Genomic DNA, 18,669 nt, shown 5'->3' on the forward strand with positions numbered 1-18,669 from the left:
TTATTAAAAATTGCAAAATATGGTTGGTCACACGTCTTAACAAACTTTTCTCTTGATTTTGTAGTTAGGAAATAATGTGTAGGAAAGTATATTCTTAACACTCTTATCATTTTATGTTTCACATAGGATGTGCTTATTTATCACTTTCGTTCTAAAACAATAATCATTGTCGTCATTTTATGTTGCACACATGGTGTCGTATGTACATTGTCTCAGGGAAATAAGTTATTTTCAATCTAACTCTTACAGTGTAAAGAAAAGCATTAGAGTCCTTTGGGCTTGGATTCACAATCTTTTGGGGCTACAGAAATCACAAATTTTAATAGTTTCATTTTACAAGAGTTATAAGATCAGAATTGATTTAATTTTGAAATAATAACTTTCCCAAGCAGCAGCACTATTAGGGGTTAGAGCAATGGGAATGAGTAGAGTGTATAAAGTATAAACCCTTTTTAGTTATCTACACAAAAGGTTTTTTTCCAATTGATAAGGTATAAATTCATAATTTACAGAAATATATTTAATTTTCACTGTCGATGTAAAAATATTATTGATAGATAATTTGTAAATACATCTGTAAAGTACTCAAGTGAATCTTAGGTGAGCTTAGCACTTAGCAGCATAAGGAATGGATCATGTTTTCATACAAACCAAAGCCGAATTTGCTGCTGAGTCGAAGTGGCCTAAAACGTTACGTGGTCTCACTACCACACCCATCTTCAGCTTCAGCAACCATCAATTCATTCAATGCCATTATCAACCACCATTCATCACAAGGTGCCCACCGTCAAGTTCTTGCCACCTATGCCTCCATGCTCAAAACCCATGTCCCTTCTGACGCCTACACTTTCCCCAGTCTTCTCAAAGCGTGCTCTTCTCTCAACCTCTTTTCCCTCGGTCTTTCCCTCCATCAACGCATCCTCGTTAGTGGGTTGTCCCTTGATGCCTACATTGCCTCTTCTTTGATCAATTTCTATGCCAAATTTGGGTTCGCCGATGTTGCTCGCAAAGTGTTTGACTTTATGCCTGAGAGGAATGTTGTACCTTGGACTTCCATTATTGGGTGCTACTCGCGGACTGGTCGTGTTCCCGAAGCCTTTTCTTTGTTTGATGAAATGCGTCGGCAGGGAATTCAACCCAGTAGCGTTACCATGTTGAGTTTGCTGTTTGGAGTTTCTGAGCTTGCTCACGTGCAGTGTTTGCATGGTAGTGCAATTTTGTATGGTTTTATGTCTGACATAAACTTGTCAAATTCCATGCTGAGTATGTATGGGAAGTGTCGGAACATTGAGTATTCTAGGAAATTGTTTGATTACATGGATCAAAGGGATCTGGTTTCATGGAATTCGTTGGTTTCAGCCTATGCCCAGATTGGGTATATATGTGAAGTTTTGTTGCTTCTCAAGACAATGAGGATACAAGGTTTTGAGCCTGACCCACAGACTTTTGGGTCTGTCTTGTCAGTGGCTGCATCAAGGGGTGAGTTGAAATTGGGAAGGTGCTTGCATGGGCAGATTTTAAGAACATGTTTTGACTTGGATGCACATGTTGAAACATCATTGATCGTGATGTACTTAAAAGGTGGGAACATTGACATTGCATTTAGAATGTTTGAAAGGAGTTTAGACAAGGATGTCGTTTTGTGGACAGCAATGATCTCAGGGCTTGTGCAGAATGGTTCTGCAGACAAAGCACTAGCTGTTTTCCGTCAGATGTTAAAATTTGGAGTGAAGTCATCTACTGCTACCATGGCCAGTGTGATCACAGCTTGTGCACAACTTGGGTCTTATAATTTGGGGACTTCGGTTCATGGTTATATGTTTAGGCATGAATTACCTATGGATATTGCTACTCAGAACTCTCTTGTTACCATGCATGCAAAGTGTGGTCACTTGGATCAGAGTTCCATTGTATTTGATAAGATGAACAAAAGGAATTTGGTTTCATGGAATGCTATGATTACTGGATATGCTCAAAATGGTTATGTTTGTAAGGCCTTGTTCCTTTTTAATGAAATGAGGTCTGATCATCAAACACCTGATTCAATAACCATTGTCTCCCTCCTCCAAGGGTGTGCATCTACTGGACAACTACACTTGGGAAAATGGATCCACAGCTTTGTGATAAGAAATGGCCTTAGACCTTGCATCTTGGTTGACACTTCTTTGGTAGACATGTACTGCAAATGTGGTGATTTGGATATTGCCCAAAGGTGTTTCAACCAGATGCCAAGTCATGATTTGGTCTCATGGAGTGCCATAATTGTGGGATATGGTTATCATGGCAAAGGGGAGACTGCATTGAGGTTTTATTCAAAGTTCCTGGAAAGTGGGATGAAACCGAACCATGTGATTTTCCTCTCAGTTCTATCTTCTTGTAGTCATAATGGACTTGTAGAGCAGGGCTTGAACATATACGAATCAATGACCAGAGATTTTGGGATTGCACCAAATCTTGAACACCATGCTTGTGTAGTGGATCTCCTCAGTCGTGCTGGGAGGGTAGAGGAGGCATATAACTTGTACAAGAAAAAGTTCTCAGATCCTGTACTTGATGTTTTAGGCATAATCCTTGATGCTTGTCGAGCAAATGGTAACAATGAACTTGGTGATACAATTGCCAATGATATCCTCATGCTGAAGCCTATGGATGCTGGAAATTTTGTACAACTAGCACACTGCTATGCTTCAATAAACAAGTGGGAAGAAGTGGGGGAGGCATGGACCCATATGAGATCTCTTGGTTTGAAAAAAATTCCTGGCTGGAGCTTTATTGACATACATGGGACCATCACTACATTTTTCACAGATCATAACTCACACCCCCAGTTTCAAGAAATAGTTTGTACACTAAAATTTTTGAGAAAGGAAATGATCAAAATGGAGGAATTAGACATTAACCTTGAAAACAGCCACATCATATCACAATAAAATATGCTGACATGCTAAATAGGAGTGTTTCCAAGCATGGCTGGCCCTCATGAAGTGTCCTGAGTTGTCGCAATGGTTTGGATTTCCGCCAGAGATTTTGACCCATCACTTTATTTTCTTTTGCTTGACATGGGATCAGATTTTATTCAAGTCTTATATACATTGGGCAGATGACTTGACATAAAGAAATACATTCATACAAGCATGCAAGGGGGGTTTTAGTGACATTTTTAACATGGAATAGTGGTTGAAATAGGCGACGATAAATATATGCAGCCTTACACCTCAGAAAGAGGCAGTTTTTTTATTTTTTATTTTATTGTTATTGAACCTATAGCCTCCAAATTCCAAACCAATAACCTTATTGTTGTATCAAGGTTCACTTTAGTATGGATTAATTCTTTACAAATTATTCTTTTCAATGAATCATTAGATAATATTATTATATTGATATTTATTTTAAAGTGTTTTTAACTTTCGAAAAAGTATTGAAACGGGTTTATTCAACTTTTTTTAAATACATAACTATAGTAACTTTTATTTAAAATGTATTGTTCAATAATAAAAAATTAAAAGTAGCGAAAAGCGACCTTATAAATTGTATTTAATATGAAAGTGATATTTTTTTTTGTGATCATAAGTGAAATAACCACCCTTTAATTAAATGACTTTGTTATAAAATCTGGTTATGCATTTTATTTTTCAAGTAGTACATGAAAAAAAATAAAAATTCTTTTATTCAAAATCTCCAAATAGTTCACCTCTTCTACCCATATTATTTTAATTATTAAAACAAAAAATGAAACAAGATTAATAAAGTGTATGATTGTGTCAAATAAGTTGGAAAATCTTTTTTTTTACAACTAAAGTAGACGAACTTTTGCCATCTACTTTAATTTTAAAAATATATTTTCGAGATATATGTATATAAAAATTAAAAATAAGAAATAAAAAGAATTATATATAGTTTCAAATATCACGTTCAAATTAAACTGCAAAAAAGTTAGTCGTATATATATATAAAGCTTGCTATGAAACAGAACTGCCATGAGCTCACACGCTCTTCAATCTTCATGGTATCAGTAAATAAGAAATTAGTATTATTATAGCTTTTAAGATAATTATTGTAAAATTCACCGATGATATTTGTGACTGTGCATCACCTGTTTTTTCATTGATTAATTAACAATAAAATGACTGAAAATAAGGGAAGAGGGTATATATGGAAGTATGTACTATAATATGGGACGTAAGAGAACACACGTAAATTAACAAAATGAGGGTGCAGTTCTTCCCCTAGGCTAGAGTGAGACAGATAAGCGAATCTTGAAGCAAAACCTTAACCAATTAATTAATTGTTGTTATTCTCATTGCAAGATCCTGTTCCGCATCCAGAAAACAATGAATAGGAGGCAGCAAAAGGTGTTCAAATTGCTCATATGGATTGTGGGAGTCTTTATTGTCGCTTACATTGCAGGACGACCCTTGTATTGGCATCTCAATGAGACCCTCAATGCCACCTCTTATCCTTGTCCTCCTTGTCACTGTGATTGCTCTCTTCAACCCCTTCTTACTCTCCCCGAAGGTATCTATCTCTTTCTAATTCACTTTTTTACCATTAAATTGCCTTATTCTTTTTAATCAGTTTGTGTTTAAGAATTGACATATAGAGAATTAAAAGTGATGATGTCTGATTCAGAATTATATATACACAAAATTTCCTCCAACAACTGTTGGCCATGTTGTGTTTTTAGAAAACATAAGATGTGTTTGATTACCCATTAGAGACGATCAATGTGAAGGAAAAAAAGAGAAGAAATTTGAGATAGTCTTTTAAACACACTTTTTTTATTGATTAAAACTTATTGAACATAACAAAATTTTGTGAGTCTCACTTTTTTATGGTCTCATTTATGATTTTTTAGTTTTCCATAAATTTTAACAAATAGTAATAAATATGTTGCTAGCACTCCTCAATTTAACATTAATATTAAAGAAAAACCGAACAGACGTCTAACCATGTGTTATTACACTCTTGTAAATTTCATCTAGGAAGATTCTTTTTTGGTTACCTTTACAATGTGAAAATTGAAACACCATGTGATCAAATTGTTATGCAAGTGTTGTTTCCTTCATCATTTAAATGCATTCTGAGTCTGGTAGATGGGTTATTTACTGTATATTCCGATAAACATTACTTGCAAGGCCTAGTAGTTTGATTAATAGATTGGCCAATCAAATAGTGTGATGAATTATTGAACTTTATTAAAACAGAATCTGTGGTCATGCAATGGAAAAAAAGGACAGTTGACAAGGTCTTTGTAGATGTTGTTTCTTGTGCTCTGACATCGATTTCTGATTGCTAACGTGGTCTGCTTGTTTATGCAGGATTGACCAACAATTCCATTATAGGTTAGTTCTTCTCCCCTTTAGTACACTAGAGAAATGTACAAGTTCATGATTATATATACTCTTTGGTTTAAGTATGCATATATCTAATCCTCTCCCACTTTTTGAATGATAGTTTTTAACATTAAAAGGGAAAATAACACATTGGAGGAAGTAGAAGTGAAAAAATAACACTTTCTTTCTTACCTGTCAGTTATTTTTGCTGATGTTGTTTTTTAATAACTAGGGGGAAAAAAGGAGAACAAGATATTGGTTCCTCACACCCAAGACTTAATAGCTAGTTTAGATCTAGTTTTAGATAAAATGATGAGAAATATTAGTCACTCTTTCTCCAGTGCTCTCTTTCTTATACTCTTTTTGTCATCAGTTGAAATTTATTAGAGATCACTAATTTCAATGAATTTTACTTCTAAACCAACAGAGAGAATCATTAAATGAAAAATGAAACTCTTTTGATGATTTCTAATAAATTTTAATCAATCGTACAAAGTGTTAAAGAATGTTGAGAGAGTGTGCTAGCATTTCTCTAAAATGATTTGAACCCAAGATATAAATCCACACATTTGTCATACCAAATCAAAACACTTGTTTAATGGCAAAAGGGCAAACAATAGTTCAAAACACAAATACCAACTAAGAGCCTAATGTTTACATATTAGTCTGACATAGGGGGAACTTATACATTTTTTGGAGGAATTAATGAATCCAAATTATGGTACCCTTGATCCTGGACAATTTGAGATTTTATTTAGCATTTGTATGTTGTAGATTGCATGAGACAGGACCCAGAGGTGAGTGAAGAGGTGGGGAAGAGTTTTACAGATCTTTTAGCCGAAGAAGTAAAGCAAAAGGAAGCTGAAGCTGAGGAAAAACAAAGAAGTGTGGACACAAAACTTTTAGAGGCTAAGAAATTAGCATCACAGTATCAAAAGGAGGCTGACAAGTGCAATTCAGGGATGGAGACATGTGAGCAGGCCAGGGAAAGAGCTGAGGCAGCACTTGAAAATCAGATGAAAGAAACTGCTTTGTGGGAGCTTAGGGCTCGCCAAAGAGGATGGAACAAAGATGCTTCAAAGAAAGCTCGAGCACGTTTTTCAGTAGGATAGAAGAGCCCCAGTAGTAGTTCCTTCATTCTTCTATTTTTTTATTATTTATTATTGTGTTTACTTGATATATTGTTTATTGAAAAATAAATACACAAGATTACTTTTGGTTTTACGTTAGACAATTAAGCCATCTAATTCTTAAGTTAGCACTCACAGACATTGATTAGCAGTGGTTAACACTTGACAATATATAATATAACAAACAATTTGCTTGTTGTCTTGTGTTTGAAGAAAGTTGCCCGGCATGTGTGTTCCGTTACGCGTTTTGTATGCATGCTTACTCACAATTCCTCTATAAAGACAAAGCAGCTTGAAAAAGTCATATTCCTCTTTAAAGACAAGCCATCAAGGCTTATGAAATGTTGCTCATTTTAAATTGGGCTCGTAAACATTTTAGTGTTAAGAAAGGAATATTTTTATCCAGAGTGACTAGGCACTGCACATGATTCCCCTATTTATGCTTAAAATGCATTTTTAGTTGGATGCAGGACGATTGAGACTTGATATCATAAGATTCTTCAGCAGTGTTTTTGGAAAAAAAAATGATAAAAGAGAAAGGAAGAGTGATTAATTAAAGATTTATGCGGAAAGAAAGTGGATTACTTTAGTCAGTAAATAAATCTCCATTTCTGGAAGGGCGTTAATGAATTATGATTCAAATTCATCATATTTAATTTAATCAAGTTATTTTTGTTTAGAAAAAACAAATTCAAACCAAACTAATTCAATTTAAAATTAAATTTATTTATTTTTATTCATGAGAAGAGGACAATGTTAGAAGATTTACACTGATATATCTTATTCAGCCAACTTAACAAAATTGAATTTATTTGATTCAGATCATTAGTTTTTATACTTTTAATACTTTTTTCACGTTAGATCCTCTAAAAGATGCAGAAAAAGCGCAAACAAATATGCATGAAACCAATTTAATTGATGTGATTTGAGTATCACATTTGAGTCAATCCGAACGGCCCCTACCCTGAACAGTTCGGAAGAAAAAAATACCCATACTAACGTGACATGGCACATAGGGTGAATTCCATGGCCCTAACATTAGGGATGAGGGTTCAGAAGACACCACACGACCCCAGTGTCATGGTTTGGCAAGCATGTCCCTAGCAAGACCTTCCCCTCTTGGACATTGATGGCCAAGGAGAGGGAAGGAAGAGAGCCTTATTTTCAATCTGCCATGAGAATTCCAACTATCCAAAATAAAATTTCCAGATTTCCCCTCTTTCTATATTATAAGTTGCTATTTCGTGTGATTATTGTTTTAAAATTGTGGTATACTGTATAAGCCCTCTCACTAAGCCAGATAAAATGGTCCTATCAGCTCATAACATCCAATCGGCAGCTACTTGCCCAATTTTTGTCTTGAAAATCTGTTTGTGTGGAGTATGCTGTATAGTAATCCCATCAAAATCTTTGTGTGGAGTATGCCGATCGAAGCTTTGTAGTAATCCCATTTGACGTCTGAAGTATATGTCTACGTAGGTTAGTGAGTAATCAGTATAGGCTAAAGAGAGGAGCTTCAAAGTCATGTGGGAGTGGCTAACAGTGCAGAAACTTCAAAGTGGTTAACAACTTCCTGGCTCAGCAAGCGCATAGCAGCTCCCTGAGAGAATTTCCTAGCAAACAAAAAGCACGGAACGGATGTGGAATTGGTATGACACCATTCTATCCGGTACTCAGTCTCATAATAAACATGGTTGATGCCCTGTTTAAAAAGAAAAAAAAAAAGTAATGAGACAGAACTAGTTGCATTAAAGCATGTAATAATCACTTCAACAAAACTTCACAAAAAAAAAATCACTAGCAAAAATATAAGCGACAAAATCTACCTTCAACCACAAAAGATAAAAGAGGACTCGGGAATTATTTCCCAAAAAGCAGTAAAATAGAGAGCAATCATTTTTCATTATTTTCATTTATGAGCCATTATTCAAGTCTTTAAACAAAACCATTATAGGTTTTCAACCCAGAAATCAGGGCACTTCAATCTTGTCATGAAAGGTGAGAGTTTGATTACAATATAAATTGTACCATGATATAGGATCAACCATGCCATCCAAAGCAAGCATTTCCAAGACTAATTTCAAGAAAGTTCTATTTACTTCAATAACAGTTTTCAACCATCCCAATTCCAATCCACAGTTTGTGGCAGAACAATGAAAGACGTTAGGATTTCATTAACTGAATCCTCCTTTTTGTCTTCCCCCCTCTCCAAAAGGGGGAAAAAATCTTGACCCTTCTCATTTATCCAACCCACAAATGGTTAAATCTATGCTCAAGTCAAGTATGAGGCATCAGAAGAAAACCTTTATTTCCTTTATCCTTTGAGGGCTAGCATTTGAATAGCCGAAAGTAATAGGATGCCAGCCTTTATTCTCCATTTTTGTTGTAGACTGGTTCCATAGGGTATAGGTCAGTGTTCTACGTTCAAGTTCACCTTCAAGGTCATGCATCTATAAAGAGAAGAGAAATGCATATTAAGATTACAAACAATATCCATGCAAATTAACCCTTAAAAAGTTACTGCTCATCAATGACAACATTTTATTGTCAATAAAGCAAAAGCACGAATAAATAGGATTGAAGAATCCCCCCAAAAAACATAGATTAATGATGGAATAAATGTCTCAGTATCTTACTGCAAGCAATGTCTGCACATAGTGTTCATCTGGAATACAATTGTGCTGCTTCTGAAGTTTCTGCACTTGCACCAAAACCATAGCAAGAAATTATCAGTATTGAAAAAGAAAAGAAAAGAAAGCTATATTATAAAATGAGTACTGAGTAGCATCACAATATTATCAGTTATCACTGTAAACAACATTAGGTTCTCATCATACTTCATAAATTATATTGTTGAAGATAAGAAAAAAGACACATTCAACAGTTGTTCGATGGGATTGAAGAGTAACCACCAGAACATACTTTGCAAATCAGATGTAAATAAAAGGAAAAATAATAGAGGGGAGCAAACAGGGATAATTTAAATAGCAATTTCCGATAATGCTTAAATAATCACTCGTCAAATTTCGAATCTCACATCTAGATCTTTAACAACTATTACTTAAAAAAATCAGTTGCTATTAGAAAAAGAGTAAACGGGAACCTACGAACTCCTAGTACTAATAATCAAATTTCCCAATGTGTTTTGAAATATATTTTTTCAGAAGAATTTCACTAACTAGTAAATTACAGACACGTCCTCACTCCATACCAAGGTTTTGAAGACCATACCAGTCATTGAACCAATAAAGGGAAGTCTCCCCAGTTTACTACTTTCAAAGCCAGTTTTCAGTATTGTGGTTCTTAGTTAATCTGGAAGCATGACCTGACTGCCAGTGATCCACTTTTCTGGTTCAACCCTTCAGACCAACTTGTCCAGTTTTCAGAATCAGAACTATGCTACTAGTATAAGACATACTCTACACGGCTATACACAGCAACTAATGATTGAGATAGAAAATTGACAAAGCTTGGACTAAATGTTTATTATGCATTACTCAGTCAGAACACATGCCCCAAGAACGCTGTTTTCCCAAATATATATGATTTTGAGTTCTCAATTCAAAGCCTTTTTCTAATGTTACATCAGTATTAAACCCATTATTGCTTGACCATGATTACCAAGATTCCATTAGACAGTTACAATTATTTGGAACTATAAACACAATCAACATAACTTAAACTACCTAGCCTGCCTTGAATTAAAATTTTCCACTCAAAAGCAAAGAACGTGCACCACTATTATGTATAACAGATTAGGATAACATCAGTAACAACATAAAAATAGAAAACTAAAATTAGAAGACTTACCAGATTCAGCTTTCCCTTGCTTGTATCAATTGGTGGACGTCTCTGTCAAGTGAGAAGAATATTAGACATGTTTTTATTAATTATTAACACATTACAGACTTACAGTTAGTATTTAGCACAGTCTTGTATAGTATTGTATGCTAAAGCATTCAATTTTGAATTCTATGACTACTTTCATATAAATACCAACCAACTTTAGTAAATCAAATCAATACAGGAGTATCAGAATCTGAAATTGTAGCTAAACTAACTTGTGATCGATTACATACCTTACAATATTTCTTAAAGACAGAAAAGATAACATCATCATCTACAATCACTTCTGCATGCTTACGAACAACAGTGATCCACTGGGAATTCAAAATAAATTCAAATTAAGACATAATTTCTAGAAACAAATGTTAAAATTTTTAAGAACTGGTAAGTTTCTGGTACTTTCTAACAATTAACAATTCAAAAATGGTTCCACTGTATCTAGTTATCTAGCTTTTACAGTGTGGCTAGCCAAATTGATGCTTCTCCTTCAAGCTAAAATTATGTGTTTACAAGAAAAAGGCTACATCTAACCAGTAGGTTCTAAGAGATTGCATAAGAAAACATTCTATTAAGCACCATTTGATCAACAGATTAAAATCAATGTATGATTGGAAAGAACAATATTGAGGTATGGCAAAAAAAAAAGAAAAATGACCTGTGACCCTTTACGCCATTTTTCCCTTGGTATTTTAGTTGACATTTTTGGGTTGTAGCGGCCCTCCTTTGCATCAAGAAAACTGCAATATAAGCAAACTAGTTTATTCCACCTTTAAAGCATATCCTTTTCACAAAACTGAAAAAGACAATGCAAGTCTAAACTGATTACAATTGAACATTCAACAAAGAATTAGTGCTAAGCACCTCAAGAACCAAAGCCTTCTTCTACCTGTCCACGAAACTCCTTGGAGAAACCATGAGATAATTGTACACGTAGGAAAAGTTGTACAGAGGAACACAGCTGCACATGGAAAACAGAAACTCAGATTCTTGCCATCGGCAAGTAATTTTGCACAAGCAAATACCAAGCCCCACCCCTCCCTTTCTTAAAAAAGGAATGACAAAAGACAACAATGGAACAGAAACAGAGAAAGAACAACTCCTAACAGAAACTTGAGCTAATACAACAAGACTTGAAAACACCAACCTATCCGAGAGAAGAACAAATCTTTGATTTGCATGGTCCTCTAAAGCTGCTGCTAGTAACAATCTTTCAGCCTGAATCATACTTGATTCTCCCCATAAAACCTGAAAAATGCAACACTGAATTCATATAAGCAAGAAATAAAACATGTTCAAATACAGAACAAACTGCAAAGCATAACAGTATTACAATTTTATGCTCAACCACATTTGCATGCACATATCATGCTAAAGGCTTAAATCCTAGCCAAAAAAGAAAGTATCTAAAAATAAAATTACCAGATTATTACAGAATAATACCATCACCCCAATGGCATTTATTATTACAAGTTACGTTTTGGGCGATTTGGCCTATATATATATAAAGGTTCATGGTGTCAATTTCAGCACCAAAAAAATTCGCCCTTGATGGAGAAGACGATATAAAAGCACATCCCCTTTCACCTATCTTGACGGGACACGAAGCAAAACCTTATTATAGAAGTAACATTTTTACTCTTTTCAACAATTTGAAAAAGGAAAGTAAGTTGATGAACAAGTTGGCATCGTTTTCTCAACAACAAAATCTCACCTGAATGCTGTTACTGATTTGTCGACCGTAGAAGAGTTGTGACCTGGTGGTTGACTCATCCAACACAAACCCCGGCGCCGAATGAACGTAAATAGAGAATCTCGAAACGTCACCGTTCTGCCAAAAATAGAAACCTTTGAGCTTAGATATTCATTATTATTCCCAAAACTTCCGATTAGCAGGATATCAGAGAAGGAGGATGCGAAACCTGGAAGAAAGCGTCCCAGAGGAAATCGAGAGGGAGGTTGCGGCGAACGAGGAACAAGAAAGCGATCTTGGGAGGGCCATCGAAGACGACGCGAGAAATTGAAATTGAAATTGGGGGTTTGGGAGAGTGGAATCTGAAGAGAGAAAAAATAACCAAAACGACGACGCATGAGAGGGAAGCGGAGAAGAGGATGAGCATTTTTTTACTTATTACAGCGTGGCGTCTCTTGGCGCCTCTCGCCATAGAAGCCATTGCTCCCTCCTAAGCTAACTGTTGTGGTAGTAGAAATTGTTATTATGCATAAGACGTTTAAGAAGAGCTTGAGCTTGAAACAGAAGAGTGTGCACATGCAGCTGCAGACAAGTAGTAACTCACTTGAATAATTAATTTGCCTCTCTCCATTTTCACGGAGACTAGCCTCGTCATTCTGGGTCCCACCGCACCACCCCGAATCAATATTTTGCACGTCAGCACGTGAACGCGCCACCGCCCCGCCGGCCTTCTTTTTGTGTAAACATTACCTAACGAATACTCAACGCCGTTTTCTTTTTCTTCACAATAAGAAAATCATTTTTTCTTCTTCTGCAAGCACTGTAAGTAAACCGTGCTGTATTTCCAATTTCGCCAAAGAAAAAAAAAGTTAAAATACATTTTTCTTCCTCTCCTAAATATAAAAATGTTATAATGATTTTTTATACCAATCATATGCACATATGATATTTTTTTAAATCGGTTACAAAATTATTCATGACATGTTACAAAAAGTTTAATATTTTTTTAATTATGATATTGGTAAGAAGAAGTTTCATCGTGATTAATTTTTATCGAGATAGTGAGAGCAGTAAAATATTTCTCACCTAATACGATTTATTTCAAGAATTAATTAGGATTTGAATCCTAGATGAATTGTTTAAGAGATAAAAGTTGTTGTAATAATTTGTTTAAAATTTAAGACAATTTTTTTCTCTAAAAATACTTGTTTTTGTATGTTTGATAAAACGATTACCGTAGTAGAAAAAGTATATTGAAAGGGTTTTATTGTAATTACCCCTTCCGTTATAAAACTATAGATGTTTTAATATTTTAGTTTTGTGAAAAAAATTCTTGATTTTATGAATTTAAGACTAAATTCATAATTTTTTTTAACTATACCTTGTTTATAATTATTAATGCATTGAAATTATTTTTTATGCCAAGGAGAAAGATTGAGAAGGACATGGAGAAAGAGAAAAACGATAACAAGGAAACCAGTGGGTGGTGATGGTGCATGGTGGAGAAAAACAGACACTAGAAGGAGAAAGGAGAAGAAGATATGGACCAAGGACCATCGAAAACTAATTTTCATAGATTTTACATAATGAAAACTAGTTTTGTAGAATTTATTTTTTATACATTACGGAAACTAATTTCTGTAAAGTAGTTTTTTTTTATTCGTTAAATTTTTCATAATGTAATCTTTTAATTCAAATATCACCTGATATCCCTTTTTTTCACACCTATAAAAACTTCCATAATTGTTTAAGACATGTTTTACTTTTTTTGAAGAGAAGACATGTTTTACTATGTTCCCATTTGACCCAAACGTCGTCTATATACTTAACCGAAACACTCCATGTGATGTGTGTGAGTTTTTATCAAAATTTGTTCTAAAAATGCCGCCTTCTTTTTTTCCTTTGTCTACAAAGTACAAACTAACGTTAAATTAACACAAAAATTCAAAATAATTTGCAATCTATTAACACAAGAAGCCCCTGAATGACTATGATTAGAGGGAATAGTCCACTTAAGAGTTACAGTTATCTAACGCCATTTAAATAAGGACAATTTCTTTTTAAGGGTACAAAATGAGGGGTAACAAACAAAATTTAAAGAAAATTGGGGAAGTATGAGTGTAATTTACTATAGAACAAAACTATATTATAGAAATTAATTTTGATCCATGAAGGTGAACGTGAAAGAGAAGATGTATTTTGAAAAATATTAAAAAGCTAAAAAGATCTAATTTAATTGATTAAGTATGGTGTATGAGTTGTTGTAAACCATAAATACATATGTCTTCGATATTAAAAAATAGGAGTGTGAAAGGAAAAAACAGAAATGGGTGCAAATAGCATGGGCTCCATTCAACATTCTACCGATCATAATAGTACAGCAACTAATGAGCCCAGCAAACATCAGACCAGACCCACCAACATGTTGCTTCAAGTAGAAAATTAAAAACTAAAAGCCAAGCAATGATTTCTTGAGCATTTATATAAACTGTTTTTAAACATAAATTTAATTTAGATAAATTAAATAATTAAATTAAATTTAGTGCAGATAAGTCTTCAAGTATAAACACGTGGAAAATAATAGGCCGGTAAAGAAAAACGTGGAAAATTATAGACTTTGAGTTAATTGACATTTTCAAACATATAAAATCCATTTTGAACCTTGACCCCAAAGCATAGAAAATCCCATTTGTACCTAAACAATTAAAATAAAAAATTGTTGATAAATTCTTATTCTTGTTGCCAGTTTTTTAGAGTATATGTAACACTCTACTCGTTGTAGTAGGTTGTTGAGTTTTGATCTGCTCGTTAAAATTACTACTTTCAGTTAGTCATATTCTAATCTAAACCAACTTGACACTTCCGTTCTGACTGAAACTAAAAGAAGAATGAGTAAAGAACAGAAGGTATATTGCCACTTTCCTAATGTTGATCACGTCGCATATATAGTTTGTTTTTGCAAGTAACCAAGTAAGCAACCATTACTAATAACTAATGTGTGTGGTATTTTGACACCCCAAAGGGAACTAACCAATGGAAAGAGATTACTGAAGTGGGAAAGCTATAAAACAGGGAAAGGGTCAGAAAAATGGCCAAGTCCTCGATATTTCACGACCCCTTCCCTTGCCTTCAGTTTTGGTTTAGAACCTTAACATGTATAAAAAATCAAGCCACCACCCAGTTCTTAATTTCATATCCAACCCAAAAACCTTCATTCCATTGTTAGTCTAATACCATGGCCTCCTTACAAATCTCATCTATATGTCTATCTTCTTTTTCCTTAAAGAGAAAACATTTTCCTATCAATGCCTCAAAATCCAGACGAATGCCTTTATTAGTTCCAAAAATATCAACCAAAAATTCGTTTCATGAAACCAACAATTCCATAGACACAAACCCGCTTGAAGTGAATGTCACACCAAAAATATTGCATGATGAAGATATACATAATCTCAATATTCTCCACACCAAGACAAAAATCTATACAATTTTAGAGTTGGTAACGGACAGGGTCGAAATGCACCACAACGTTGGGGAACAACGTGACAATTGGAACACCCTTCTGTTGAACTCCATCAACATGATCACTCTCACTGCCGCAACAATGTCTGGTCTTGCTGCCACGTGTCCAGGTTCAGGTGCACCACTGTTGGCTCTTAAACTATCATCCACGCTCTTGTTTTGTGCTGCCACAGGGTTACTAGTAGTGATGAACAAGATCCAACCATCACAACTAGCTGAGGAACAACGAAACGCAACGAGATTGTTTAAGTGCCTGAAGACCAAAATAGAAACTACCATTGCTCTTCGGAATCCTACAGAGGAAGATGTGAATGATGTGATAGAGAAGGTTTTGGCTGTTGATAGAGCTTACCCACTTCCCCTCTTGGGAGGAGCCATGCTTGAGAAATTCCCTGAAAAATTTGAGCCTGTTGTTTGGTGGCCTAATAAGACTTCACAACCCCATGAAGGAAAACCAAAGAGTGAGAAAATCGAAGAAGAGTTAGTGAATGGATGGAGTGAAGAGCTAGAAATGGAACTGAGGGAGGTTGTTGAAGTGACAAAAAGAGAAGATTTTGAGGACTATGAGAGGTTAGGAAACATGGTGTTGAGGATCAACAAGAGTTTGGCCATTCTAGGATCTTTGCTTATGGGCATTGCAACAATTGGTTCTGTGTTTGTGGACAATATTAGGTCGTGCTCATGGGCATATTTGGTGACCCTTTTGGCTGGGTCACTGGCTGCTGTGGTGAATTCCTTTGAGCATGGTGGGCAAGTGGGTATGGTGTTTGAAATGTATAGATACTGTGGAGGATTCTTGCGTCTATTGGAAGAGACGGTTGAGGCAACACTCGAAGAGAAGGATGTGGAGAAAAGAGAAAATGGAGAGGTGTTTGAGAACAAGGTGGCAATGCAATTGGGAAGAAGTGGTTTGCAGCTGAGAAAGCTTGCCTCTAAGTCTGCTTCCTGCCGTAGGGAAGGCATTGACATGGATGAATTTGCAAGCAAGCTCTTCTAGTCAAATTACGTGTTGGAATGGGGAACAGCAAGGGTATTTAGAATTCATAGTTTTCTTATAAGTAGAAACTAGACATGGCATTCTCACGGGGCGGGGGCGGGGAGTACTCCCCCACTTCCTGTCCCGAACCTTACCCTCCTTCGAGTCTCTGATTTTTTAATGGAGCTATTTTTTACCCTGTTCCAATTCTGCAAGACCCAGTTTTACATTAAAAAATGTCAAAAATTATTAAAGAAATACAATTATTTTATTTTATCTCAATTTTTCAACAATAATAAATTTAAGGTTTAATTCTAAGTTTAAAACATGACTAAAAATACAAAAATAAATCAATAATAATAGTAATAAAATCACATAAGCATAAAAACATTCAAAAAATATCTAAGTACACATTAATGTTATACTATTACACAATAAAACTAGCACAACATTACAAGTGTTCATACAATAAATTAACATCATTATACTAAATCAAGTTTTCATACTTCCATCCAAATGCAATGAAACATTTTCAACATCAAATCTAAACAATGAAACATGTAAATATGTGTTTAGAAAATATAAAAAGTCATGAATTGATATAATAAAATTTTCATATCGTTGGCGTTGTTGTGTCTGCATCGTCAATTATTGAGCAAAATTCCATCTTTGATTTTAAGGAACCTAATGACACAATTATACAATCATTAAAATAAATTAATTGCTTAGAAGAAAAATTTACAAGTAAAATTAAATTTATTACTTTCAATCTCATTATGCAATCAATCTTGAGAGCACATAAATGCCTAACAATGTCTTCATTTAATTTGCTACGATGTGGAGTCAAAAACTGTCCACCAAGGTTAAATGCAGGCTCTGAAGCAACCGTCGAGATAAGAATAGCTAGAAAGTCTTTAGCAATCCTTTGCAAAGTAAGATACTTGACTCCAATATTTTTCCAATATCCCAACATGTTAAAGTTACTAATATTTGATTGATTAAACAATACAAGCTCCTTCAAGTATAAATCCAATTCAGATTTAACACAATCATCAGAAGAAGTTTCTTGAACATATTTTAAAAAGTCAGAACTCCAATCAACCTTTCCACCATTACTATCCAAACTAGACACTATTAAAGATGAAGTGAAAATAGAAGTAGTCCTCTTTTTCCTAGATTGATATTTAGAAACCAAATCTTCTAATAATTTTGTCACCTTATTCAATTAATTTTTGCTTTCACTTCCATACATGAGAGGGAAAAAATAATTTAGCAACTTCATTTTCAACCTAGGGTCCAAAATAACCCCTATTGTCATCACCCCATTGATCATGCCCCAATGCTTCTTAAACTTGGGAATCATACTGTCAGCCATACCTTGAATGGTGCTATTAGAAGAAAAAATCCATTCATTCAAAGTCAATCGAATTTCACACATTTTTGAAAAATAAACATTTGAAGTTGGATATTGTGTACCCGAAGATAACTCAGTAACTTTATAAAAGATTTCCAACTTCTCACAAATTTCAGTTGCCATTTTCCAATCATCATCACTTGGCAATGACTTATATTGAGGCTCTCCTTGAGTCAAACGCTTGAAAACTTCAAGATATGTCAATGCAGAAACAAGCATTAAATAAGTTGAATTTCATCTAGTTCTGCAATCCATCCTAAGTTTCTTTGAATAAGGAATTTCCAATTGTTCACAAGCCTCAATAAATTTTTCTTCCCTCTTAGGATGGATTGTAGAACTAGATGAAATTCAACTTATTTAATGCTTGTTTCTGCATTGACACTATCCCTAATCTTCTCAATGGAATCATGGATAATTGACATTCCATCCTTCACAATCAAGTTTAAAATATGGGCACAACACTGCATATGGAAGTAAGTCCCTTCCAAAATAAATGAACTACATCCAAACTTGCTAAGAATTTTAGGAATCATTGCATCATTAGTACTACAATTATCAACAGTTATTGTAGATACCTTTCTATCTAGATTCCATTCAAAAAAATGTTCAATTATAATCTCTGCAAGAACTTCAACACTATGCGGTGCAGGAACATAAATAAACCTAAAATAAAATAATTATTCATCTTAAAACCAAGTTCTATGAATACATGTTACTATAACTATACATATTACCAATTATATAAAATTAAAATCATA

The 18,669-nt window shown here is 34.5% G+C and overlaps 4 protein-coding genes across 4 annotated transcripts; 3 read left to right on the plus strand and 1 right to left on the minus strand.

Annotated features, from left to right (window-relative positions):
* Positions 1–26: 26 nt before the first annotated feature.
* On the plus strand, positions 27–3,320 carry LOC114385695 (pentatricopeptide repeat-containing protein At4g04370-like). Its single transcript, XM_028345730.1, has one exon. It carries the CDS (start codon positions 636–638, stop codon positions 2,928–2,930), a length of 2,295 nt encoding a protein of 764 aa, XP_028201531.1. The 5' UTR covers positions 27–635; the 3' UTR covers positions 2,931–3,320.
* A 902-nt stretch (positions 3,321–4,222) lies between these two features.
* On the plus strand, positions 4,223–6,609 carry LOC114386495. The gene is made up of 3 exons (XM_028346513.1): positions 4,223–4,515; positions 5,319–5,342; positions 6,108–6,609. The coding sequence occupies exons 1-3, from the start codon at positions 4,332–4,334 to the stop codon at positions 6,443–6,445; spliced, it is 546 nt and encodes a 181-aa protein (XP_028202314.1). The 5' UTR covers positions 4,223–4,331; the 3' UTR covers positions 6,446–6,609.
* A 749-nt stretch (positions 6,610–7,358) lies between these two features.
* On the minus strand, positions 7,359–12,727 carry LOC114386372 (glycosyltransferase BC10-like). The gene is made up of 10 exons (XM_028346374.1): positions 12,229–12,727; positions 12,021–12,137; positions 11,454–11,554; positions 11,196–11,267; positions 10,965–11,046; positions 10,543–10,623; positions 10,274–10,315; positions 9,100–9,159; positions 8,767–8,913; positions 7,359–8,165 (listed from the first exon to the last, which is right to left on the minus strand). Exons 1-10 carry the CDS (start codon positions 12,478–12,480, stop codon positions 7,986–7,988), a joined length of 1,134 nt encoding a protein of 377 aa, XP_028202175.1. The 5' UTR covers positions 12,481–12,727; the 3' UTR covers positions 7,359–7,985.
* Positions 12,728–15,118: 2,391 nt separating this feature from the next.
* Positions 15,119–16,773, plus strand: LOC114387778 (probable F-box protein At4g22030). The gene has a single exon (XM_028347977.1). It carries the CDS (start codon positions 15,235–15,237, stop codon positions 16,516–16,518), a length of 1,284 nt encoding a protein of 427 aa, XP_028203778.1. The 5' UTR covers positions 15,119–15,234; the 3' UTR covers positions 16,519–16,773.
* Positions 16,774–18,669: the final 1,896 nt, after the last annotated feature.

This window comes from Glycine soja, chromosome 15 (genome assembly GCF_004193775.1).
Source record: "Glycine soja cultivar W05 chromosome 15, ASM419377v2, whole genome shotgun sequence".
NCBI classification, from domain to species: Eukaryota; Viridiplantae; Streptophyta; class Magnoliopsida; order Fabales; family Fabaceae; genus Glycine; species Glycine soja.